A 27,568-nucleotide genomic window follows, 5' to 3' on the forward strand; every position below is an offset into this window, starting at 1 on the left:
TCAGGGATGTCATAGGTGTTTACGCACTCGGATGTGTAAACATAAACGATAACCAACTGCTATGGAATGTATCACATTGTGAAATATGCATACTTATGAGATAAACTTCCTTTTTTTCATCATATGACGGGTTCAGTTTTTAGTTTGTGTTAAGTACCTTGTGTACAAGGAGCGGGTCGGTGCGGTTTGTACATAGTGTTAAATACGATTTCCACGCCAGAGACCCGGGTTCGTTCCTCGACCAGGAATGTGTATTTTCCATGTTCTTCTACAATTATATGTTATGATTTCGGAAGGCTTTCCGATTTCTCATTATAACACGAAATTACAATTAATGACAGAGTAAATCAAGTTTTATTAAAGCGAAATTATAAAATATCAAAAGTATTTATGTTACTCTGATCAAACAATATCGTTTATTAGCATAACAACAGAAAGCAGAACGTAATTTGCCTTTTAGATGTAGTATGTAAAAGACAACGATACCTGATTCTCTCTTCACGCTGTCTTTGAGATTTGCAACGTATCATTTGATCATTACAACAATCTTTCACATTATACAGATTCATAAATCAAGAAAACCTAAATCACAGCAATCCAATATCAAGTTTTATTAAAGCGAGATTATAAAATATCAAAAGTATTTATGTTACTCTGATCAAACAATATCGTTTATTAGCAGAACAAACAACAGAAAGCAGAACGTAATTTGCCTTTTAGATGTAGTATGTAAAAGACAACGATACCTGATTCTCTCTTCACGCTGTCTTTGAGATTTGCAACGTATCATTTGATCATTACAACAATGGCTTTCACTTTATACAGATTCATAAATCAAGAAAACCTAAATCACAGCAAACCAATATCTGTTCAATATTCAAAATGTGAAATTGTGGAAAAAAAGTTACAGGTCAACCTGACAATAACTTGAATTGAACAAAAATGAGTTGCATTTTCAACTTATCTTAAAGTATTATACTGGAAAGAGTCGTTCATCTTGGAATACTAAACAATATGTTAAGAGAGAAACAGTTGGTAACATAAGGACATTACGTAAAGTGCAGGCATGACAACCTGTAAGGTCAGGATCAATCATAGAGTGCGGTTTCATAAAATATTGAGTGCGGGTATGACGACCTGTGAGGTCAGGATCAAGCATGGAGTGCGGTTTCATAAAATATTCATTATGAGTTTGGCGACCTGCAAGGTTTAAGTACAGTGTGTGGCTTTATGGAGTATCGAGTGCGGATATAAAGTTATATTTAGATATATAGAACATAAAAGTCAAGTTTTATACAACATATATGGCAAAGAAAAAGTTAAATGGATAAAACATATATTTAGTACGGTGACTAAAAATTAAGAAAAAGCACTACACATACGGAATCTATGGGTCTCGATCTAAGCCTTTGATAATTTGAGCATCATTAACCGTTCACGGCTATGTAGTGGTTTGCATGTAGACATTCATCGTGATCATCGAAAATAACCCATTAAGAAAACAATGGTTGTCATAGTAACGACAGCTGAGGCAGATATCCATGGTATCCACCTGGAGTTTTCGGTGAGGAATTTTCGCTTCTGCTCAAAGGTCATCTCCATGATATTGTGTTCTTTATCGGATGTTCCAAGAAGCAAGAATAAAACGCGGTCTCGCCATACATTGGATTTTGTTTTGGCATCCATGGGGTTTTCTATAGATAAAATAAAATCAGTTAACAGAGTTGATTAAACACAAACTGTATAGTTACCATTGGCAATTTAAATGATTAGGTGTTACATGTATAGTAGTCTCTAGTTATCATTAAGTTTTCCTCTCTACAACCCTGTTCAGTTATTTCTAAACATTTTCCCCAGGCTAATAAGTATGGCTTTATATTATGCTGTTTACATGTGAAGATTGGATTCAGCATGGCCAATATCAAGTTTCGATCTTCGATTTTCATTTCGAAGACAACTAATTCACCCGTTTTACCTTTGAGAACTTATACCGCCTGGTCGTTTGGCTGATGGGACCAAAGACTTTGATTTAATATCATGCATTCAATCACAGGTTAACGACGCGCAAAAAAAAATACTGAAAGGTTGTTTACTTAGCCCTGTATCCCATTTCCAGAAAATGGGGGTAATTAATTTAAAAATGCTCTGAACACCACAAAAATCATCCGATATGAATATTATTTAGCTTACATTGAAGACAATTTCTTGCTGGTCACTATGGTATATGATATGATGGGATTATGGGCGAATTTTATTTCATATCGAAAGTTGAATCACGAGGATTCGTGTAAAAATCGTTAGTCGGAAAAGTACACGCTACATCCCCAGGTCACGATTCCCTAATGAGCACAGACCGAATAAAATCGTCATCCATTCAACGAATGCAACCCTTTAAGTGCAGATCCTCAATATAAACTCACTTACTTATAAAAATTGCACATTGGTATCCCTTAGCGATCCCCATGCTCCATTTATTGTCATGCAGAACAGATGATCACCGATCTCGGCCATTTTTTGTCTGTCTTCTCCGATTTGATACAAGCTCTCTTATTGACTCCTAGGGGCGAGTGGACCAATCAGAGAGCTTGTATCAAATCGGAGACGACAGACAAAAAATGGCCGACATCGATGATCATCTGTTCTGCATGACAATAAATGGAGCGTGGGGATCGCTAAGGGATACAAATGTGCAATTTTTATAAGTAAGTGAGTTTACATTGAGGATCTGCACTTCAGGGATGCATTCGTTGAATGAATGACGATTTTATTCGGTCTGTGCTCATTAGGGAATCGTGACCTGGGGATGTAGCGTGTACTTTTCCGACTAACGATTTTTACATGAACCCTCGTAATTCAATTTTCGATATGAAATAAAATTCGCCCAAAATCCCATCGTATCATATACCATAGTGACCAGCAAGGAATTGTCTTCAATGTAAGCTAAATAATATTCAGATCGGATGATTTTTGTGGTGTTCAGAGCATTTTTAAATTAATTAACCCATTTTCTGGAAATAGGAAACAGTGCTAAGTAAACAACCTTTCAGTATTTATAGTATTTTTTTGCGCGTCGTAAACCTGTGATTCAATTAATTAATGCACTTACCGGCATCCAAATCGATTGTTTTATGATTTTCTATATCGGGTTTATTTTCTGGTGATTCATCGTCGTCACATCTTGCCGACACTTTAGAGTCTCCCTTCGTTAACTGTGAAGGCGGGAACTTCATTCGTGTCCAGTAGGTCACATTTTCCATCTAGAAACCATGCATTTATTCTATAATTTAGGATATTGGATACCTGTTTAGTGTGTGCTCTCTATAGTAATGAAAAACAATATTTGGCTTAAATTTTAAAGGTGCATTAGGGGTTAAGTAATTTGTGTTACTGTAAAAGTACTGACTTTAGTGCAATTGACAGAAACATTCCTGATAAGGTTAGCACAGTCACCATGATGAATATATTTACAATATACAAAAAGTTCAATAATCACAATTATATTTTAGAGCAGCATTATTGTCACTGAAGAGCCGAGATACAATTAGTGTTGATATATGTATACTTTTACAGAATGAACATAACTGTTACACTTCATGTTATGTATTCAATAACTTGTTCAGGTTATTTTTTATAAAACATTTGCATGAAATTCTATTTTAACATACCTGTTCTTCTGTCCTTGGTTTGGTGAGTAGACTGAGTAGTATGATGACAATGCCGCTGAAGAATATGAGGATAGCGCCGAAGTTCATAAAGTGTACTTTGTACAAGAAGGCAGGTCTTGTTTCAGGTGTGCCACAGGGTGGGATAGGATAGATAAACTCTATTACCAGTCTTACGACACCCACAGCATGGGATATTAACAATCCATAGAATACACCCTGGAAATATATCAAAGCGTAAACATACCATTACAAGTAATCCTATTACAACTGATGTGTCATTGGCGGTTTAGAGGATATACCGTAAGATTTCCATTACCTCAGATCGAAGAAACGGAGATCGAAAACAAATAATGTATTGAGTTCCAATATGTCAGAAATATTTAGAAGAGCTGCATTTATATTATTGGAAATTATGTTGTAGAACATTTAAAATGCAATATATTTTTTCCTGTATACATATGAACTCTAATTCTTTGTTTGGCTTATTACGTTTAATGTCCTTTTAACAGTCAGCGCCATCGAGATGCAGGTTAGTTACCAATAATATGATTTTCCTTAATTCCCTTTCCGCTTATGTTTAGTTTATTTCTTCTTACACATACATTTTCTGTTGTTCGCTTCCAAAAGACAGACAAAGCCAAAGCTGAACTCATTGGTTCCATAAGACATGAGAGAACCATATTTGTATAGTTGTATAATTGGCCTCCTTGTGAACCCTTGATCAACGGCAACCACAGACTACTCGCCACACACATGAACACCACGAAAACCCTGTAATGACATAGGGTATACAAAACTTTTAATGTTATGTTACTCTTGTAGTCCCGATGATTGGTGCGGAAATATAACAGAATTGTGCACTCTTTTTATAATAGCATGGAACTAAACCATAGTTTAGGACTCGGGCCATTTTCTAATTAGCTTATGACGTCAGGCAGCCATTTTCAAAAATGGCAACCACAAAACAGTTATAGCAACTATACACTCCGGGAAATAATACATAAAATTATTAATAATGTAAAAGTAACTAAGTCAATGAATTAAAAAAAGCATGGATATGATTACCAATCCTAATCTGTGTGCCGATGAGAACAAGGTTAAAGTGTTTGCTATTCCTGCCAAATGTTCATCACAGTGCTATCAACATACATCAACACTACCGTCAACTACCTACCATGTATCGTATCAAACAAAGAGGGATATTGCTAGAACATCCAATATCATATAATCACACGGAGACAGACAATGTGATGATGAAAGTATAAAGGTGATCTTCGTGCAGTAGACGATGACGTTGCTGGTTATTTTGGCAGCATTGTAATACAATCATTGTGAGTGTATTTGGTACGGGGAAGAACTTCAAACTGCCCCTGCAGGTAGGGCGTTAGAATTGTACCTGCTGCCCCTATTGCATGTTCCGAGTCCTGAGACATGCTTTGTTTTGCTTTTCTGAGACATGATGCATTTACTAGATGTGAAACTGTATTCTTTTTCAGTAGCCACGGAAATTGCCTGGGATGTGTGGCAGAGTTTTGGCCAAGTCACACCAGTCTTGTGTGCTCAGAGTTCAATATCAGAAAAAGCTGCGGAGACTTAGTTGAGTGTAATGAAAGTTGTGTAATTACAGCTAGACAAACAATTGTTAAACCCACAAAGAGTGAACGAACGACTTGCTCCAACTGAAGATCACTTGTCCTTCACACAAAAGAACCGCGTACCAGGCATGCTATTTTGGAATCGCTCTATGATAGTACTGACAGATCCCAGCGATCTAGGACGGAGGAAGAGAAGTAGTATGAAAAGTGGACCATATACTGGATGATTTTGACATAGGCTTTGATGGCCTGTAGGTAGTTTCTATAGTGTGATTTCAGGAAAGCATAGAGAAGACATTGATGTGGATATATATTGAGGTCTTGTTTATCTTCTTAACTGTTTTGACAAGACCATTTGGCAATTTATCGTACCTCGCCCTCGCTTCAAACACATTCTCTTCAACTAAATATACCATTTCATTATCGTAAAACTATATATTGCTTCTTAGTTTCCGTGTAAAAGAAGAAGTGTCAATTTGGACCCTCTGGTGGCCATGACTGTTAAGCATTATTTTGTTTACATATACTCGGGGGTTAGGACATCATGATATGACCAATGATTAAGGCGAGATCGGAGTCCCTTGTGAGTTATGGGGAGTTAAACAGGAGGGGCAATTTTCTGTTGAGTCCAGTTTTGTTGGAACCAAATTTTATTTTTGAATGATTTTATATTAATTATAAAACATTTATATGTTAAAAATAAAACATTTTGGAAAATATAACTTAGTGTCAAAAAATAGGTCACAGTGACCTAATTTTGTTTAATGTCAATTATTCAAGAATAAAGTCCATCTGGTGCCATAATATACCAGACAAAATGCTATATAAATTACATCAAATAGCATTTAGCAATATATTTTTGCATATTATAAACTTTATAAAATAAAATATTGTGGATTGAAAGGATTGGAGCGGGGAGGAGGAGGGGAGGGCAAGGGAGAGAGGTGAGGGGGATTTATAATTTTCCAACTTTAAAACACCAATTAATGTTTTTGCATATGTTCAGAGGGTCATATACTTGCTTAATTACTTTGCTATAAAATTTTGAAATGCAATAATGATTTCGTAAATGTTTTAAATATGCATTGTATGATATATATAATTAAATTATCTCAAATGCGTTTTTTTACAGAAAAATAATACTACTTGAGCCAGTTTATTTTATTTCTGAACATAGAAATACATTTATTGGTGTTTTAAAGTTTAAAGAAAATTATCCTCCTCCCCTCTTGCTCCCCCTCCTCAATCCATCTCATCCAAAATATTTTAATATTATATTTTATAATATAAAAATGTATTGCTCAATACAATTTAATGATATACAACATTTTTCTGGTATATTATGGCACCAGATAAAACTTTTTTCTGACATAATTGACATTTTACAAAATTAGGTCACTGTGACCTTTTTTTAGACAATAAGTTATATTTTCTACAATGTTTTATTTTTAACATATAAATTCCTTATAATTCATTAAAAAATTATTCAAAATTAAAATTTGGTTCCAACAAATCTTGACAAAACAGAAAATTGCTCATTCTGTTTAACCCCCCATAACTCACAAGGGACTCCGACCTGACCTTAATCATATGTCATATCGTGATGTCCTAACCCCCGGGTATCTGTTAACAGAAAATAAAGCTTATTGGTCATGGCCACCAGAGGGCCCAAATTGTTACTCCTTCTTTACTTGAAACGTTATGATACTTTAAATTGAATTAAATGCATTTTAACATATGAGTTGCTTCCCATACGCCAGTTTGAAAGTTGATAACGCGTTATCAAACGTACTAATTCAAGCATTTTCAAGACTGTGATTATGAACAAATGGAGTGGTTCGTATCTAAAGTAGATCAATCCTCACTTTAAACTCAATTTATTGGCATAACAATTGATTATCTCAGCGAGAATTCCGAGATGAACAACTAGATTGGGCTTTAAATGTTGGATGGATGCTTGTGTCACTTTTATTTGTGATGAAATATACATCCAGTCTGGTGTTGTATTGAGGTACAGTAAACACGGTACACAAGGCCTAGGAATGTCGAAATTGTTGCTGATTTATGAATTATTCAGTACTTATTCTGCAGGTTCATTATACAGGCATATTTGCAGATTCCAGAAAGAAATATATAAATAGATATGTAGGCCTGGGCCACGTCTGAAAGTGGCTATTATTCATATCCTTCACCAGCATGATTCAAGTTTGATTCCAGATTATTCATAAAAAATAGGAAACAAAGATCTAACGAAACAAATAAATGGGCCTCGATGCGATAAATTAGTTATATAGTCAGTTACTTACCGCCTATTATTATTTATATAGTCAGTTACTGACCCCCTATAAAGGCATAGAGGGTCAGTAAGATATAAAGGGGGCGAGGGCGTAGCCCGAGCCTCCTATACTTCTTACTGATCCTCTATGCCTTTATAGGAGGTCAGTAACTGACTATATAACGAATTTATCGCATCGAGGACCATTTATTGGTTTTATTTATTCTTGTTTTCTATTTGTTTGGTCAAGAATCTGAAATCAAACTTAAATCATACTTGTGCGAATGATAACAAACAATCGACACATTTAAAATAATTGGCCTAGGCTACATATTTATCTATGTATTTCTTTCAAGAATTTTCAAATATACTATATAAGGAACCTGCAGAATAATAATGAATAATTCATAAATGAACAATAATTTCGACATTCCTATGTGCACAGTATGCCTACCTCAATACGACACCAGACCGTCTGTATATCGAAAGCATCACAAACAAGAGTGACACAAACATCCATCTAACATTTTAAGTACAATCTCCTTGATCATCTGTGCATTCTCGCTGAGATAATCACTTAAAAGTTATGCCGATAAATTGATTGTAGAGTGAAGATTGATCTGTAGGTACGAACACCTCCATTTGTTTATAATCACAGTCTAGAAAACGCTTGAATTGTTACGTTTGACTTTCGCCGCGTCATCAACTTTCAAACTGGCGTAGGGGGAGCAACTCGTATTTAAAAAATGCATTTCATGTAATTTGAAGAATTAAAACGATTAAAGTTATTTTTACACAAAAATTAACAATAAATATATAGTTTTACGGTAATGAAGTGGTATATTTAGTTGAAGATAATGTGTTTAAATTTTGAAGCGAGGGCGAGAACCGCCATATTGCACCATAATAAAATTTACTGACCCCCTATAAAGTGATAGGGGGTCACCACGTGACGGCTCTCCGCCAATCATTCGGGGACATTTCTGTCCGAGGTGCGATAAAAAGGTATAGAGGGTCAGTAAAAAGTATGGGTTTCTGGCTACGCCCGCGTCCCCTATAAATCTTACTGGTCCTCTATGCCTTTATAATTGTCAGTACTGACTATATAACTAATAATACTTAAGCAATAAACTGTTACCAGATTGGACATACAGTTGATATGAAGCCCATCCGGAAGGAAGATAAATAGAATGGCGCCCGTTGCCATGAATATTTATCTTTCGGACGGATGGGCTTCATATCAACTGCATGTCCAATCTGGTAACAGTTTATTACTTATATTTCCATTACGATCAATCAAATTCAAAACTATACATGTATATCTTTTGAATTTCCCGCTTGCGCTAGTGTTGACGTCACCAAGTTCAATAAACGGAACAGCCATAGCATCAGATTCTGAATATAGTTCAACACAAAACGGTTTGAAACAAACTAACAAATGAAAATTATGCCATAATATTTTTTATACATGTTATTTTGTCAATACGATAATACCATTAGATTTCATAGACCGCACAACTTTAAAACCACTTTTAAAAATATTTGACCGTTATGTATAGGCGTAAGTATACAGTGTATACATTCTCAGTGACGCAGCGGAAACGTCAAATATTCATACGCTTGACCAGATTGGAGTTCATAGCCAGATATTGCCCATCTGGTTTAACATAGATTAAACGGGAAACTGAAAGTAGAATGGAAATATAAAAAAGTGTGTAACAAGGAGCGTATCAATGTCAAAAAGGGACATTTATTTATTGTATTGAAATATTCATCATAACGAAAATGGATTAAACAGATTTGATAACATTTGAAATAGCCCGGGTTGTAATTAATTTGTTATCTCTATATCATGTGTGCCACATTTCATGCTATTATCACAGAGTTCGCATTTATTTTCACCAATCCAATCGATATGTAATGAATCTTGGCCGATAGCTTCTGATAACACGTAGAATGTCCAAAGATATATACATAAATTAAATGACGCTGAAGCAATAAAATGCAATGAAAGAATAATCAATTAAAGAACGAAGAGAAATAAGATAATTTGGTTTTGAACTCAATGTACATAACGTTCAACATATATTCAAGTGAATGTCACCATGATATCGATAACATATGTTGATTAAGATCATTTTATATCAGCGATACTAATGATAGTATGGTACACATCGGTACACCATCGGTACAACATTAGTGCCCTAATCTCCGCTTGTTGACACCCAATCAATAATTACTCTTTTATATCACTGAATGGTAATAGGATCCGAACCCGATTGTTTCAATCTAAACAAGTAAATCAATAGGACGAAAAACTTGGCAAATACACAGTAACAATTAAGGACTGGTTGTTATTTCTATCCAAAAGCATACACAAATGATCACCTTTTAAAGTTTGTTTAAAATATTCCATTCAAGCAGTGTCATTTGTTAGAATTTCTTTTGAAATAGTCACTGTCATCATCTGATTTATGTAGATATGTCATGAAAAATACGTAATACGGTATCAACTTATTCAGCTTATTCATCAATATTCTAGTAGTTTGTATGATTTGGATAAATACATATACTGTCAAGTATATATTTTTTTCGCATTTTGTTACGAAGCGCAAAATCACATGTGTACGGTTTGGTAGTCATTTGTGTACGGTTCGGTATAACAACCTGGTTAAAAAGAATCATAAATAAAAACATAGGATAACGTAGAAACAGTGTTATCATTTCGTGGAGTTAAATCGACATATTACACAACGAGAGCAGATACATAATTTCCATTACAGAAAAAAACAAAATATATTTTGATACTAGAATATTCACAATTAGTCAAATAGTGAAAACGAAAAAAATATTATAGCACGATCTTGGCACCATGTGTTCATGTAGCTGAAGTGACATCTGCCTTTTTAAATTGTTCCCCGAGATATTCATATTTGTTGTAAACTTCAAACTGTTGAGGGTGAATAGGCAGAGAAACACTGTGTTAAAAACGGACATGGAAAAGTATATAGGCGTAACTTAATATGCAGAACTTAGTTTGGAAAACAAGATAAATGGGAAAATGATAAATAAACCTTCGATTTGCTGTTCAAAACTTCGGCACGATCAAAACTGGATTACGCTAGATCTGAGAATTCGTTACAGTATATATAATAATGGACCCACCAGAGTACCCACAGTTCACTTTCAGATGTTTTAAGGGTCTACATAAAAAATCGGTAAAATTCATATTCTACATAGCACAATATACGTAAAGGGAGGAAAGCTCCCAGACTCAAAAATTATATTCCACCTAGCTTTAGCGGCTAAAAAGTCCCATTTCTAGTGCGTTCATCAAAACTTTTACTACCGTCCGTTCCTAAACATCTGTATAAAAAGTCGTCACAATGACGATATAACCCCCTTTCTTGCAAAAATAACATGTAAATGTCCACTACAAATTCATCACGCCATTTTCTCTTCGGGTGTCTCTTGTGTGTGGGTTACGCTAAAGGTAAATGACGAGGTGTCACGAAATGAGCATATCAACTTTTCATTTAAGTCAGCCCATGAGATTGCAGCGAAGGTCTCGCTCATGCATGACACGATGAATTTTGAGATATTTTCATAATTGCACGGATTTTTCTCAGTTTTTTTTTACGGAAATACGATCAAAGTTTCATGTCTAAAAACAAAACTTTATTCTCATTTTCACAATCAATTGTTAGATATATTTAAATTTTAAAGCTATCAATGTTCTAATTTTGATAAAAAAAAATAAATAAAAAATGTCAAGTTTTTGAAGCGATTTACCACGTACCAAACTAATTTTTCGGGGTACCTATGTTCCGGAAGTAGAAACCAAACAACCGGTTCCGTATCCCGTTACCATACAGTTATTTATACAGAAATAACAGTAAAAAAAAAAAATATATTTCACCTTACATAAAAAATATTTTTTGTCTTACATTAAAAAAACATTTTTCGTCCTACATAAAAAAATATTTTTCATCATACATAAAAAAATATTTCTTGTCTTACGCAAACTGTTTTACGTGAGCACGTAAACGTTTTACGTGAGCACGTAAATGAAAAAAAATATTTTTCACCCTACATATTTGTATATTCTTGATATAAATGTACATATTTTGTGTATTCTTGTTATGCAAGAAATGATAAATTTACATGCTTACTATTTCGTTATCACCGTACTTCTATTTATAAGTAAATCTTACTTGTCTTATTATAAGAATTTATACTGCATAGAATATTATTTTTGAATGAATGGAAACTTATTTACAGGTTCTAATTGTTTTATGAATTTTATTCAGGTAAATAACCAGCTCTGCCATCATGCCATAATCGGAATAACATGTTATATATTAATGATACTGTAAAGCTGTACTTTTTGTGGATCACATTTTTTAGCGATATTGAGTTTATCCTAAAAAATCAAACTTTAACGAGTCAAAATTCTGCTGGATAGTTAAATACTCAACTTTCTTTCGAGTGTGGTTTACTCAAAGCAAATATATCCTTACTTTTCTAAAAATTGAAAGGAGATTCTATTAAATTTTCTTTCTGCAAAACCTCTCGCGAACCTGTTTCGCAACAAAAATTGCGAAATGTTGTTGTCGCTAAAAATAATTTGTTTACGGCATTATTTAGCATTTCGTATGGATCGATCAGAAACATCCACTAGACATAAATTACTGGCTTTGCATGAGGTAGTGAAAACTTACGCATACCATCCAGGGCCAAGCAAATTGTAGAATAAGGAAACGTCTGAAATCTCTACAAAGCCTTTCTGACAAACACATGCTTGCTCACGTCTGATATTCGGGGAGGAGATGGAGGGTCACAGCTGAGTTGTAGATCACACAAGGAGTCTCGTCTACTTACCTACCCACTATGAGGAGTTCTCTTTGGTTAGCCCTGGGTCGTAACTGTCGCCACAAATCAAGTGTAAACACAGTACTGGAACTATTGAATATAGATGTCAAAGAACTCATTATAGCCGACATAATCACCGCCATCAGGAAACCCTTCATTCCTGTCAAGAAACCAACCTCAAAATAGGTATTGCCAGGGTCACACAAAAGTGCCTGTATTTGGTTTAAGGCTTTCTACTTGAAAGATGTTTCATGAAAAACAGCTTTTAATCGATTATAATTTTATTCAATTAATTAAATTCAAAATTAAAATAATTATGTTTATGTTAAATAATAATGTACGTGTTAAGATACTAAGCATCTTAATGGGATGAGGTAAGATACGATCTAAGAATAAATTGAACAATATCTTGGGGATCATTTGTTAATTTCAACGTAACTTTAACCTTCAGTCATTTTAGCGTTTAACCGTAGGATTAAGAGTATACATTTTACCTGTCGGTAGTAATTCTAACACTAATTTAGGGTAGGCAATATTTGTGCATCCCGTTGGGTTGTCACATATCCTCAAGCACTCCTCAGGGCTAACACATGCTACCTCGTCTTGAAAGAATGAATCGTAAAACTGAACCATTAACAGCAGTCATATAATATTGTAAAACGACAAACTTAACTATTTTTTTAGTGAATCAGTTGGATGTAGCATCAGACTTTGTCTATAAAATCATTGACCTTTTACTTTATTATTCTTTATATAGTAAACAGTTATATATTTTAAAAGTTAATTCCAATAATTTGATGTTTTATAGGTACCTACAATTATTTTATGAAAAAAAAATAGATAAAAATACAATGTCATAATTTAGCATGAATAAATTTATATTCTCAATTCATGAATAAATTTATATTCTCAATTCACAGAAACACTTTATATGCTTCCTCTCTAAAGCAATTTATTTCTCAACTATTGGTTTGATAAATTGAAACCGTAATATGAAAACTTAGGTAGATATACACTGCAAAACAGGATAAATTACAAGGCTGTTTTACTAGGCAGTGACAAAACCTGTGAAGAGTATTCGGCTGATGAGTCCGGGAATAATCATGACAAACATAGGTAAAATCTTGAGGAGACTGGCTAATACCGCTCCCGCTTTGGCCCCCTGTAGTGAACTGCCGGCCAGGTATCTCTGTACGATAACCTAGGATAGAATAGTAATACGTCAGTAATCTTCTGACTAAAGGATTATTTAGAAGACACAAATATTACCAGTACTTTCGAAAAATGATGCACCATACATTACCCCCTTCTAAGACCTTATTAGACATCTCCAGTTCTGGGCGTAGTCGTACTCGTACACGTAGACGGACGCGTATTCGGGGGTCGTATCAAAAGTTAAAACACATGTACATACCATGCGTGGATTACGATATGATTGACCTCTCGTTCTAATCCTCAATATGCGACAGCACAAACTTGAACAAACACTAATTGGTTAAAAGGAGTCTGTTTATCAACCCTATACGCTTAATCATGTACAACGTTTATGTATGATAATGCTTACTTAGTGACGTAATATATTATGATGCTATTGTCGTGACATCAACACAGAATTGTCGTTACGTCATGGTAATGTTGTCGTAATGTCATGGAATACGTTGATTTGAGATATCAAAATTACCTTTTTTTATTAAGAATGAGATGTTCCTTATTTCTAGACCCCTAAACATTGTCAAATACATATAAGCTCCACATTGTCCCTATAACATAACGGTGTGCTTAATTTTTGAGACGCCCCCTGATAACTATCGTATACGCGTCCGTCTACGTGTATGTAGTACGTCTACGATCATCGGTAAGTAATAACAGAAACATATATACATAGAGATTGGCAACTTCGCCATTTTTACGATAGGCAGATGTACCTCTGTATGTCCCTATGGGCTTTTAGATAAACTCTTAAATAGTTAAATAAAGCAGAATAACTTTGATATGTTATAAAAGTTCAGTAATTTTCAGATGGTTTGAGTAAGATTTTGGAAAGAAAAAAATAATATTTTAACTTATATATTAATAAAACAAATTACACTTCCGGTTTTGAATGCCTGATTTTCGAAAAATCAGGTAAAATTGCTTTAATACTTTCAAAAATCATATTAAATAACATCAATTGGGAAAACTGATCACATCAAACCATGATATAATATTTAAACTTTGTGTTGATGCAAAAATATCATGTTTAAAGGAATATACTAAAAAGAAGTTAGCCAAGGGAAAATACCTATAAACTGGAGGTCCCTCTGCCTGTCAACATAGACAAAGAAGGAGTTTCCAATCTCTATGTATATATGTTTCTGGTAATAACTGATAAGGAATGGATAATAATGTTAAAGGAATTATACAAAGATAGGACGGATATCATCTCCAATCTATCATATTTGTTGGATTGTAAACGCTTTATATTGACCTTATAAAGTTTAAAAAGTTTGCTACCAAAACAACGTCTGATAATGTGCATGTTACGTTGTTTGACGTTGTGATAGATAAACTAAGTGAATGTATTATTTATAAAGACCATAAATGTTTATAATTTTTGCGACATTCCCGATTAAGGAAAGATGATCCTAGTTTGAATTGAAAGGTTCGATAAGATGATGACGATGTGACATGTCTGATTTTGTTAAAGTACTGTCAATGAAGTACGCGGTGACTTGTTTGAAACCCCTTGTCTTGTTACAGAACGTGTATCTCTATAGATTACCTGATCGCCACACCAGTAAAACAGGCTGCCCATTGTAGTCATAGCCAACAGTCCTGTCCATGGAATATCACCATGGATAGGGTCACGGTACAGTGAGAAGGCGTCCGCACTAGGGTAGCCACATGTGGTGTTGTTTTGTAGAACGCTAGGGATGGCAGCCATGTACTGTAGCTTCAACTCCGTCCAACTTCCAATCTTATGATAACCTGAAAAGAACATGATATATTTTTGTAAAGCACACCCTCATATATGCTGATAACAATTACATCGTTTTTGTGTCTCAGAAAGATGAATTTTGAATTACATCTACATCATTCTACATTAAAACTGATTCAGTAGATCCATTACTTTTTCCAAAGCATTTATCAATTTGCTATGAACATATGTCAATGAGATTCTAATCAGGTGTCATTAATTTCATTTGAAGAAGCCCCGAGTTGATATTACTATTGTGTTGTTACCACAGAGGTCCTCATTGTTATTATGATTTAATTGATATGGCGTTATCCCGTCCCCTGCATAATAACAAATTATGACTTCGTGTTACGCCCCTATTTTTTCAGGACAGTGAAACACAAAAAGGGTGAATTGATGATTTAAAAAAAATCTTAAAACTGTGTTTGATTAAAAGATAAAACCACATCCAACAAAACCACATCCAACAAAGTGTATTAATATACGCTTTATTCCTTATATAATTATATTATAATTTCTCGATATTTTGGTTGAGATATATGTTGTCGGTATAAAATCGGTATATGAAATTCTTTGTTTGTAATTACAAAATGGAGTGTGTTTATAATTACTTACAAATACCGGCCAATATAAAGGAGCCAATCATCATAATAACGGTCTGTAGTGTATCTGTGTACATGACTGCTGTCAGGCCACCTGTACGTAACAGAAGCAAAAGATCAAAGGAAATATCCTGGTAATCAAAATCATAACAAGGGCATTATTTACATAAGAACGAAATCCGTAATTTCTCAGAATGAAAAAGGCGTATCTGTTAATTTTTATTACATAAGGATGACAAAATACATAGTTTATTTATCGGTGCACAAATCGGAAAGTTGTCTTAGTCTCTAGACTGTTAAAATGAATTTAAATGGATGATACATTATACTAGAATGCTTACTTTTAGGACACAATATTCGTTTTTCTCATGTTTGCTATCACAGATAATGATTTTTCTCATAATCTACTTCGAACCATGAACTTATTCCCTGCGAGTACAACGTCAATGTGGGCCAGGTTTTTCACATTAAAACTCTTTATATTGCTCAATAGAAAATAGCATAGACTCGATATTTACAAAATGTTTATGTTCAATTATCACAATAACATTATACTGTAATCCTGATATTTAAGTGGTATTTATACATGTAGTTCGCACTTTTTTCAGCGAGATGATTATTTTGCATTTTGTTCCTACCAAGCACTGTGTCCAAGGCTGTGATTACCTGTTTTACTTACCAAGGACTGTGTCCAAGGCTGTGATTACCAGCAGCACGGTGACATATACATACACGTTTTACTTACCAAGCACTGTGTACACAAGGCTGTGATTACCTGTTTTACTTACCAAGCACTGTATACAAGGCTGTGATTACCTGTTTTACTTACCAAGCACTGTGTACAAGGCTGTGATTACCTGTTTTACTTACCAAGCACTGTGTACAAGGCTGTGATTACCTGTTTTACTTACCAAGCACTGTGTCCAAGGCTGTGATTACTAGCAGCACGGTGACATATACATACACGTTTTACTTACCAAGCACTGTGTACACAAGGCTTTTGGTTTGTTTATTTTTACGTCCTATTAACAGCCAGGGTCATGTAAGGACGTGCCAGGTTTTTTGGTGGAGGAAAGCCGGAGTACCCGGAGAAAAACCACCGACCAACGGTCAGTACCTGGCAACTGCCCCACATGGGATTCGAACCCGCCTCCCAGAGGTGGAGGGCTTGTGGTAATATGTCGGGCTGTGATTACCTGTTTTACTTACCAAGGACTGTGTCCAAGGCTGTGATGACCAGAAGCACGGTGACAGATAATTACCTGGTTTACTTACCAAGCACTGTGTACACAAGGCTGTGATTACCTGTTTTACTTACCAAGGACTGTGTCCAAGGCTTTGATGACCAGCAGCACGGTGACAGATAATTACCTGGTTTACTTACCAAGCACTGTGTACACAAGGCTGTGATTACCTGTTTTACTTACCAAGCACTGTGTACAAGGCTGTGATTACCTGTTTTACTTACCAAGCACTGTGTACAAGGCTGTGATTACCTGTTTTACTTACCAAGCACTGTGTACACAAGGCTGTGATTACCTGTTTTACTTACCAAGCAGTGTACAACTGTGTTTACTTACAAACTGGTACAAGGCTGTGATTACCTTTTTACTTACCAAGCACTGTGTACAAGGCTGTGATTACCTGTTTACTTACCAAGCACTGTGTACAAGGCTGTGATTACCTGTTTTACTTACCAAGCACTGTGGCTTAAGCGTGATTACTTTTTACCAAGCATGTACAAGCTGTGATTACTGTTTTTACTGTTACACAAGCACCAGCACTGTTTACTTACAAGCACTGTGTACAAGGCGTGATTACCTGTTTATTACAAGCATTACAAGGCTATGTTTTACTTACCAAGCACTGTGTACAAGGCTGTGATTACCTGTTTTACTTACCAAGCACTGTGTACAAGGCTGTGATTACCTGTTTTACTTACCAAGCACTGTGTACAAGGCTGTGATTACCTGGTTTACTTACCAAGCACTGTGTACACAAGGCTGTGATGACCAGCAGCACGGTGACATATACATACACGTTTTACTTACCAAGCACTGTGTACAAGGCTGTGATTACCTGTTTTACTTACCAAGCACTGTGTACACAAGGCTGTGATTACCTGTTTTACTTACCAAGCACTGTGTACAAGGCTGTGATTACCTGTTTTACTTACCAAGCACTGTGTACACAAGGCTGTGATTACCTGTTTTACTTACCAAGCACTGTGTACAAGGCTGTGATTACCTGTTTTACTTACCAAGCACTGTGTACACAAGGCTGTGATTACCTGTTTTACTTACCAAGCACTGTGTACACAAGGCTGTGATTACCTGTGTTACTTACCAAGCACTGTGTACAAGGCTGTGATTACCTGTTTTACTTACCAAGCACTGTGTCCAAGGCTTTGATTACCTGTTTTACTTACCAAGCACTGTGTACACGGCTGTGATTACATGTTTTACTTACCAAGTACTGTGTACAAGGCTTTGATTACCTGTTTTACTTACCAAGCACTGTGTACAAGGCTGTGATTACCAGCAGCACGGTGACATATACATACACGTTTTACTTACCAAGGACTGTGTACAAGGCTGTGATTACCTGTTTTACTTACCAAGGACTGTGTACAAGGCTCTAATTACCAGCAGCACGGTGACAGATAATTACCTGGTTTACTTACCAAGAACTGTGTACAAGGCTGTGATTACTTGTTTTACTTACCAAGCACTGTGTACAAGGCTGTGATTACCTGTTTTACTTACCAAGCACTGTGTACAAGGCTGTGGTTACCTGTTTTATTTACCAAGCACTGTGTACACAAGGCTGTGATGACCAGCAGCACGGTGGCATATACATACACGTTTTACTTACCAAGCACTGTGTACAAGGCTGTGATTACCTGTTTTACTTACCAAGCACTGTGTACAAGGCTGTGATTACCTGTTTTACTTACCAAGCACTGTGTACAAGGCTGTGATTACCTGTTTTACTTACCAAGCACTGTGTACAAGGCTGTGATTACCTGTTTTACTTACCAAGCACTGTGTACACAAGGCTGTGATTACCTGTTTTACTTACCAAGCACTGTGTACACGGCTGTGATTACATGTTTTACTTACCAAGTACTGTGTACACAAGGCTGTGATTACCTGTTTTACTTACCAAGGGCTGTGTACAAGGCTATGATTACCTGTTTTACTTACCAAGGACTGTGTACAAGGCTGTGATTACGAGCAGCACGGTGACAGATAAATACCTGTTTTACTTACCAAGTACTGTGTACAAAGCTGTGATTACCTGTTTTACTTACCAAGGGCTGTGTACAAGGCTATGATTACCTGTTTTACTTACCAAGTACTGTGTACAAAGCTGTGATTACCTGTTTTACTTACCAAGGGCTGTGTACAAGGCTATGATTACCTGTTTTAATTACCAAGGACTGTGTACAAGGCTGTGATTACGAGCAGCACGGTGACAGATAAAATGTTTTACTTACCAACTGTCAGCTTGATTACTTACCAAGCACTGTGTACACGGCTGTGATTACATGTTTTACTTACCAAGTACTGTGTACAAGGCTGTGATTACCTGTTTTACTTACCAAGCACTGTGTACAAGGCTGTGATTACCAGCACGTGACATTACATACACGTTTTACTTACCAAGGACTGTGTACAAGGCTGTGATTACCTGTTTTACTTACCAAGGACTGTGTCAAGGCTTTGATTACCTGTTTTACTTACCAAGCAGCACGTGCAAGCTTGATTACCTGTTTTACTTACCAAGCACTGTGTACAAGGCTGTGATTACCTGTTTTACTTACCAAGCACTGTGTACAAGGCTGTGATTACCTGTTTTACTTACCAAGCACTGTGTACAAGGCTGTGATTACCTGTTTTACTTACCAAGCACTGTGTACAAGGCTGTGATTACCTGTTTTACTTACCAAGTACTGTGTACAAAGCTGTGATTACCTGTTTTACTTACCAAGGGCTGTGTACAAGGCTGTGATTACATGTTTTACTTACCAAGTACTGTGTACAAAGCTGTGATTACCTGTTTTACTTACCAAGGGCTGTGTACAAGGCTATGATTACCTGTTTTACTTACCAAGACTGTGTACAAGGCTGTGATTACCTGTTTTACTTACCAAGGCTGTGTACAAGGATGATTACCTGTTTACTTACCAAGCACTGTGTACAAGGCTTGTGACTGATTACCTGTTTTACTTACCAAGCACTGTGTACAAGGCTGTGATTACTGTTTTACTTACCAAGCACTGTGTACACGGCTGTATTACATGTTTTACTTACCAAGTACTGTGTACAAGGCTTGATTACCTGTTTTACTTACCAAGCACTGTGTACAAGGCTGTGATTACCAGCAGCACGGTGACATATACATACACGTTTTACTTACCAAGGACTGTGTACAAGGCTGTGATTACCTGTTTTACTTACCAAGGACTGTGTACAAGGCTTAATTACCAGCGCACGTGACGAAATTACCTGGTTTACTTACCAAGCACTGTGTACAAGGCTGTGATTACTGTTTTACTTACAAGCACTGTGTACAAGGCTGTGATTACCTGTTTTACTTACCAAGCACTGTGTACAAGGCTGTGATTACCTGTTTTACTTACCAAGCACTGTGTCCAAGGCTTTGATTACCTGTTTTACTTACCAAGCACTGTGTACAAGGCTGTGATAACTTGTTTTACTTACCAAGCACTGTGTACACAAGGCTGTGATTACCTGGTTTATTACCAAGCACTGTGTACACAAGGCTGTGATTACCTGTGTTACTTACCAAGCACTGTGTACAAGGCTGTGATTACCTGTTTTACTTACCAAGCACTGTGTACACAAGGCTGTGTTTTACTTACCAAGTACTGTGTACAAAGCTGTGATTACCTGTTTTACTTACCAAGCACTGTGTACAAGGCTATGATTACCTGTTTTACTTACCAAGTACTGTGTACAAAGCTGTGATTACCTGTTTTACTTACCAAGGGCTGTGTACAAGGCTATGATTACCTGTTTTAATTACCAAGGACTGTGTACAAGGCTGTGATTACGAGCAGCACGGTGACAGATAAATACCTGTTTTACTTACCAAGCACTGTGTACAAGGCTGTGATTACCAGCAGCACGGTGACAGATAAATACATGTTCCATCCTGTAGCTAGTTGGATAAATAACGACCCCGCAAACATGTTGGCCTGTCATGGAAATAACCAAATGAATTGTTATGTGTTTGATTTAACTTGAAATTGAACCATTTGGAACACGAACAATTTGAATAACTGAAATGTTAATCTATGACATATAGTCACCGTAGATTCAATATTGTAGTTCTTTAAGGTTTATACAGATACATGTGTTGTCTTCCGAAAATATGAAAGGTCGTTATGAATATTCGTTATGTATCTTCGTGTATTCAATTTTTGTAGCCTTTTTAGTGCCAGGGTTTGAATAAAGGCATGATTGTACTTTCAATTAAATATCTTTAATATACAAATGTATAAATCTCATCAATATCCATTAATGAATCTTGACTCTATTAAAAACCAGGTGGTTCTTCTTTCAAGTGGATTTAGCTTTTAGAAAATATGCTTTTTGTGGCTAAGTATTGATAATCATGTCATATTTGTTTTTGGGTAAAACGATATGTTTTCTTCGGAGAAAATGAATTACATGACGCACTCAAACCACTGACAATAACTATCTTTTAATTATAACTATTTTATATACACTCCTTTTTGGATTTGTCTAAATCAAGGTAACGCTTCAGATTTTTACAACATACCGCCAATTTGATGACAATGGCAAAGGTCAAGGTCATGATGACGAAGTAGTTCCGGATTTTCTTACTTCCGAACCGTTTCTTTAGGTATTCTGGGATGGTGTAAACCTAAAAGAGATGTGCCATGTGCAAAATGTTTTGAACGTAGACAACAGTGTTAATTTATTTATTTAAGTCCACAGCGATGTGAAACTGTCGTATGAGAGAACATAGAAACGATTTTCAAATGAGAAAAATAATATTGGTTTGGTAGTAGGTAGTACTGATAATGATTTTTCAACCAATCATCAACCAGCAAAAACGGAGACATAGATGCATCATTCCTACATATATCCACTGCATCAGAGCATTGATACAATTATTTTGATATCTTACTGAATGGGATAGCACATTTGCTCATTTTGTATTCAATTGCATATTTTCTTACAAAAACTAAGATCATATTTCGTATATTATATCAACTGATTAAGTTTCACCTTGTTTAAACAATCATGTTAAAATGTTTACTTAGTCTTTCAGGCACGTGTTGTGTTGGCCTACAATATTTTGCTATGAAGTCTGTTGGTGGTTACATAACCTCACACACACTAATGATACAAGCGGATATGACACGAGGAATGTACTTTCTAATCCCATCAGATCATGCACACGAAAACGCACTGCAGTTAAGATTTAGTACGAACTGGGTTGCCATGGGTAATTCCTTCGTGGATTCTGTAACATCACTGTCTTTCTGTCACGGACGCAGCTTTCTGACTGGACCACTACCATCACACACTTATATAAAACTCCATGTTGTATGAGGTTTACCTTATTTGAAATTCGAATTTTTCGGTTGAATTCGGTATCTCATGGATGTCTTTGGAATTCTTTTTTTTTTTTAAATTTCATCGGGATATGAAAGAAATTTTATTTTGCAAACTGTGTAAGTCCGCATTGATTCTCACAAAAAGTTGCGAATCCGGATAGCGGATGGCGGATTCTCACAAAAATTTGCAAAAATAGAGCCATCGAAGTTACGTGTTGATTTGGAAATTAATGGAGTCGTATGTTTAAATTTATTTCGTTTTGTCAAGTAGTCTGAAAAATAACTATAAGCATTGATATCTTTAAACTCATCGGGTTATGATATACTTATCATGACAATATAAATAAAAATATAGGTTATTTAAATGTAATGGAAAATATAATTGTCCGATATGAAGATATTGTGCATGTTTACCAATAAATATAAAATATATTAGAGTTAAACAAACGTAATGTCATGTGTATTAAATATATTGACTTACCCCAGCAGATATGTATACTGGTACAAAACACCATCCACAAAGTACAAGGAGGAATATGGCCTAAAACAAAAATGTCGAGATGGCGTCAATATCGAAATTGTGAGAAATGATTATTAAGTTAATTTAAAGGCATGGTAGGATATAGAGTAAAACAAAGGATTTGAAGAAAGACAATTCCACTGACCGTTGTATGATTCCATGCTTAAATCACTAAAGGGAACTTGTATGAATATGCATGGAACTTACCAGCCATTCAAACAATATCATGGCTATCCCAGATGACGCAGCGGCACCGGCTAATCCCATAAAATGTTCACTTCCAATGTTTGTGGCAAATATTGATGCCCCCACCTGGAATGGAAGATGCATCTTAGAGTCTATGAAATAGACAACTTTAAGGTCACTTGTCAATATTCAAGAAGATTATGCTATATTATGATATATTATATTATGCTGCAACATTATTGAAGCATATTGTCATTTACACCCTGAGCACACAGGACTTTGGCAGTGGGCGAATCAGTTGAGGTTTTGTTATGGTCTCAAATCATTTGATGCGCATTGAAAATTATCAATCAATACATAGTAAATTCTTCTACATTGTTTTAAAATCCATTTCCTGAAGATATCGTCAAATGTTGTTTGTATCCACACGCACTTACCACAAACCACTTCATTGAACGTCCAGCAAGGAAATAACTCTGTACATTTCCACGGTTTGGTCTTTTCATGGTCTATAAAAGAGAGTTCATATATATTCTTTAAAAGAAACCACATCAGTATTTATTACATAACTGGCATTTTTACTGTGCCATATGACAATGTCATTAATCTAAGGACGAGCATGTATATCATGACGTCGATAGCAGTACGTGACGTTATATGATGTCACCAAATGACAGAAGCGGAACAAACGAACTGGAATCCGCCGTTTGAAAATGTTTTGTCCGTATTATCAACAGTTATAGTATTCTGAGAAACTAACTATGTCACTCGTGGTTTTAATATGGGATTATTTAACGCTAATTGCATAAAAGTTTGTGATATAACAAAGAGCATGTATAAAATATCATTGGTCAACTTCTTATCACAAAGCAACTCATATGAGATCCATTTCAACAAACTCTTTCAATTGTGTTTATTCAATAGTCCTGTGTATACCATAAAACAAAAGCAGGGTGACATAAAGATAATAATATAGTCATATATCACTGTCCAGGTGGTGAGAGATGTTTTGAAATATCAACATAACTAAAGGTAACTAAATGATTAACATTTAATATGGAATTATACAATGCTGGTTTACCTACCTTGTATCCGCCGTTCACACACATAACACTTAATGCATGAAACAGTTTCAATTAAAATAGCAAAGTTAAAAATAAAACTTTAATTCGCTTTAAGAAATGCCCTTGTTTTTTATTATCTAAAACGCATTTGTCAGTTTTCAATCTTACCCATAATCCCAAAGCTAAAACTACAGCGAAGTAAACAAACAGGACCAGAATGTCTGCCCAGTGATCTAATCGGCTCGCCATATTGACTCATCTGCTAGCAGACCTGATGAACAAAAACATAACAACAATTTTTGATTTTCTATTGTGCATAAAAAACAACACTGGATTCCAAATCGAAAATGAACTAATCATACCAAACGATTTGTAACTTTTATTAGATCCGTTAGTCTGGGGTCAAGCCAGCGGGTCCAGGGTAGCTCCCTCCTGGTTGGGGGGTTCAGGGAGGCGAAGCCCCCCCCCCGCCCCCTCCGACGGAAAGTGGAATGGTTTTAAAGGATTTTTAGCCCCGAATATGATATTTTGTGATGCTTTGTATTGCTAAACTATAGTTATTAAATGAAATTATTATGTCTGTTTCCTACCTGTACAAGATAAGTATGCGTTAATGTTTTATTCGCTTCTGTTCAATTTGCATATATCAAAATCTCATGATAATCTCATCGTAAATGTATCTTGAGTGATTCTAATGGGATTTGAGGATAGATGGTCGGAACTTTCTTACGTTACGGATTTTTTTTACATATATGTAAAAATCGAATTATTCATATATGTGAAAGAAGTGAATGCATTTAAAAACGACGACACATATTACAAAGCATAAAAGTCGCACTGGTAGAAAGGTAGAAAAATACAGTATACGAAATTTTGTCTTCATAAAGCCTGTCATGACGGGAATTTCTATTTCTCTATATCGTTCCAAAAAGTGTAGGTCAGCAGATTGTACATTTACTCTGGATTGGGAATTTGGAACAATAATCCCATATCTAGATAAGCTGGCTAATTGCTATTTTGAGGACCGAATAGAATCTAGTCCGCTATATCTGCCTATTATATTATTAGTTTTTTTTAATGAATTATATTTTACCTAATATATAGATTACATGTGTATATATTATAGGCAAAAAAAGTCTTATAATATAGGCAGGTTTAGCGGATTATTTAAGTAGAATCTACTCTGTGTCACTATAATTTGCGATGTATCAATTTTCGATATTTCATCTGTCGGCCATTGACTTTGCGTGTCTTTCGGTTTAAGGTTGAAGAGGCCACCTTGTCGTTACACCTAGAACCCGTAGGTTGATAGTAATAAACGGATTCGACTTCAGGTTTCCATTTCCGGACTTCCAAATCTGCACGGGTATATTTCAGTGTCATTAATTTTAATTAAATCATCTAAGTTTAGGTTATTTTTTTACTTTGATGCTGTTTTAACTTTACAAGACTATGATTAACTCATACTAGGGATTTTTATGTGCAAGTCCGGGCTTTTTTATATAGAAAGCTACGCCCCTGTCAAAGCATTGCATATATGTTAACGATACTGGTCAGAAATCGTACCTTTTCCTCGCAATTAACTTGTCAACGTATGCGTATTAATAATATGTTAAAACAATGAAGTTGAAGACTGATATGGAATATTCCTATACCATGATAGTCTTTGTGACAAACTAGAAGAACCACATCTGCCATAGCCCGAATGATGTGTTGTAAGTTCATGCAAGTTTAGACTATGATTGACATACTATGAACATTAAAACTTCAAATTGGTTCATATCTACAAAACCTTCATAGAAAGTGAACTTAAGGGGACATCTAGATATTCAAATAACATAGAATTTTAATGCCTGAGTATATCTTAAGATATTCACGAATTTTTCCTTTAAATTTTACTTCCTAAAATAAAGGTTAGCATGGATAATTTATTTATCTTAAATATAAGTTAGAAGACGTTTGGCTTTAAAACTACCAAGACGACAATTTCATTTGGTTTACATGTCAAATAATTAGGTGGTATGCTTCAGTGAGATAGCACTATAAAATAGGCAAGAGTTTCCGCTATCGCAAGGAGACACAGCGCAAACATATCGATCGCAGCCTCATACAATACACAAGCACATTGAATACAGGAGAGACCGTCCTTGACCTTAGCTTTTAATAGGAAATGCATACACCAACCAACCAACCCATGGATAGACATCATTGATATCTGTTTTATTTCACGTGTCGATAGTGAGCTGGCACAACATTATTCATTGTATTTACAAACTATCACACCGATCTGCTTGTGAACGGTATAATAAATGTTCTGTTATGCAAGTTCAGGTAAATAAAGCTATTTAATGCATCAATTGTATCATGGCAAAGATTCAGTATATCTTTTTTATTCATTTTTAGATTTTACGATTCAAAATAATTTTATAATCTGAAAATAATAGGCTGTTCTTATCAATATTTTTATATCACACATCTGTCGATATATTATGATAAGTTGCGTGACCATTAAATAACGGGAGAGACTATGACAGTTTTCCATCGTCTATATAGTAAAATATTATCTGTAGGACAAAGCTCTTCTAGCCAGATGTATGTCGAGCAGATGGGAGACACGTGCAGCATCAATTACGTATATACATACCGGGTCACTGTGTTCGGACCTCCTTAGGCTTTCTCAGAGTTTACCAATATACACACTTTCCTCCAACATCAGGGTCGCTTTTTATCAGGTTTTAGGTCCGGTCTACTCCACCGACTCGAACAAGTGCACGGTTGTGAAACATGAGAGCGCGTCAATCAAGACTGATTTTGTTATGTAAGGAATGTAGAAAAACACTACTCACTAGTCTATAACAGACAGTGTCTACATACATGTCACATTCGGTAATACCAACGAGTCAGTTGGAGGATGATTTCACGTAATATCTATATAACATCATGATTATATACTTTAGACACTATAAAAAGAAATAAAGTAAATTTAAATATTGATAACCCGAATAGAAGATACTAATTTGACTATATCGCGAACCATTTAAACAATAATATTAGAGTTTTGAAACCATATCATCCTTACCTGCAATATTACTACCGCGTTTGTTTTGTGTAACGCAGTTTAAATGACTGATATTTGATCATTATCGATACAAACTCCGAAAATGATAGTACCACGCGTACGCTACCATGTATTGAAAGCGAGGCTTACGGACTTCCT

The 27,568-nt window shown here is 35.4% G+C and overlaps 1 protein-coding gene across 1 annotated transcript; it reads right to left on the reverse strand.

The window, feature by feature from the left end:
* Window positions 1-335: 335 nt before the first annotated feature.
* LOC138321095 (sodium/mannose cotransporter SLC5A10-like) lies at window positions 336-27,568 on the reverse strand. The gene is made up of 17 exons (XM_069264513.1): window positions 27,431-27,568; window positions 26,996-27,156; window positions 24,520-24,622; window positions 23,725-23,796; window positions 23,309-23,413; window positions 23,063-23,122; window positions 21,777-21,881; window positions 21,084-21,189; window positions 15,979-16,059; window positions 15,169-15,374; window positions 13,473-13,608; window positions 12,902-13,009; window positions 12,417-12,567; window positions 4,268-4,436; window positions 3,666-3,881; window positions 3,107-3,257; window positions 336-1,694 (listed from the first exon to the last, which is right to left on the reverse strand). Exons 3-17 carry the CDS (start codon window positions 24,598-24,600, stop codon window positions 1,477-1,479), a joined length of 1,965 nt encoding a protein of 654 aa, XP_069120614.1. The 5' UTR covers window positions 24,601-24,622; window positions 26,996-27,156; window positions 27,431-27,568; the 3' UTR covers window positions 336-1,476.

Source organism: Argopecten irradians, chromosome 4, assembly GCF_041381155.1.
Source record: "Argopecten irradians isolate NY chromosome 4, Ai_NY, whole genome shotgun sequence".
NCBI classification, from domain to species: Eukaryota; Metazoa; Mollusca; class Bivalvia; order Pectinida; family Pectinidae; genus Argopecten; species Argopecten irradians.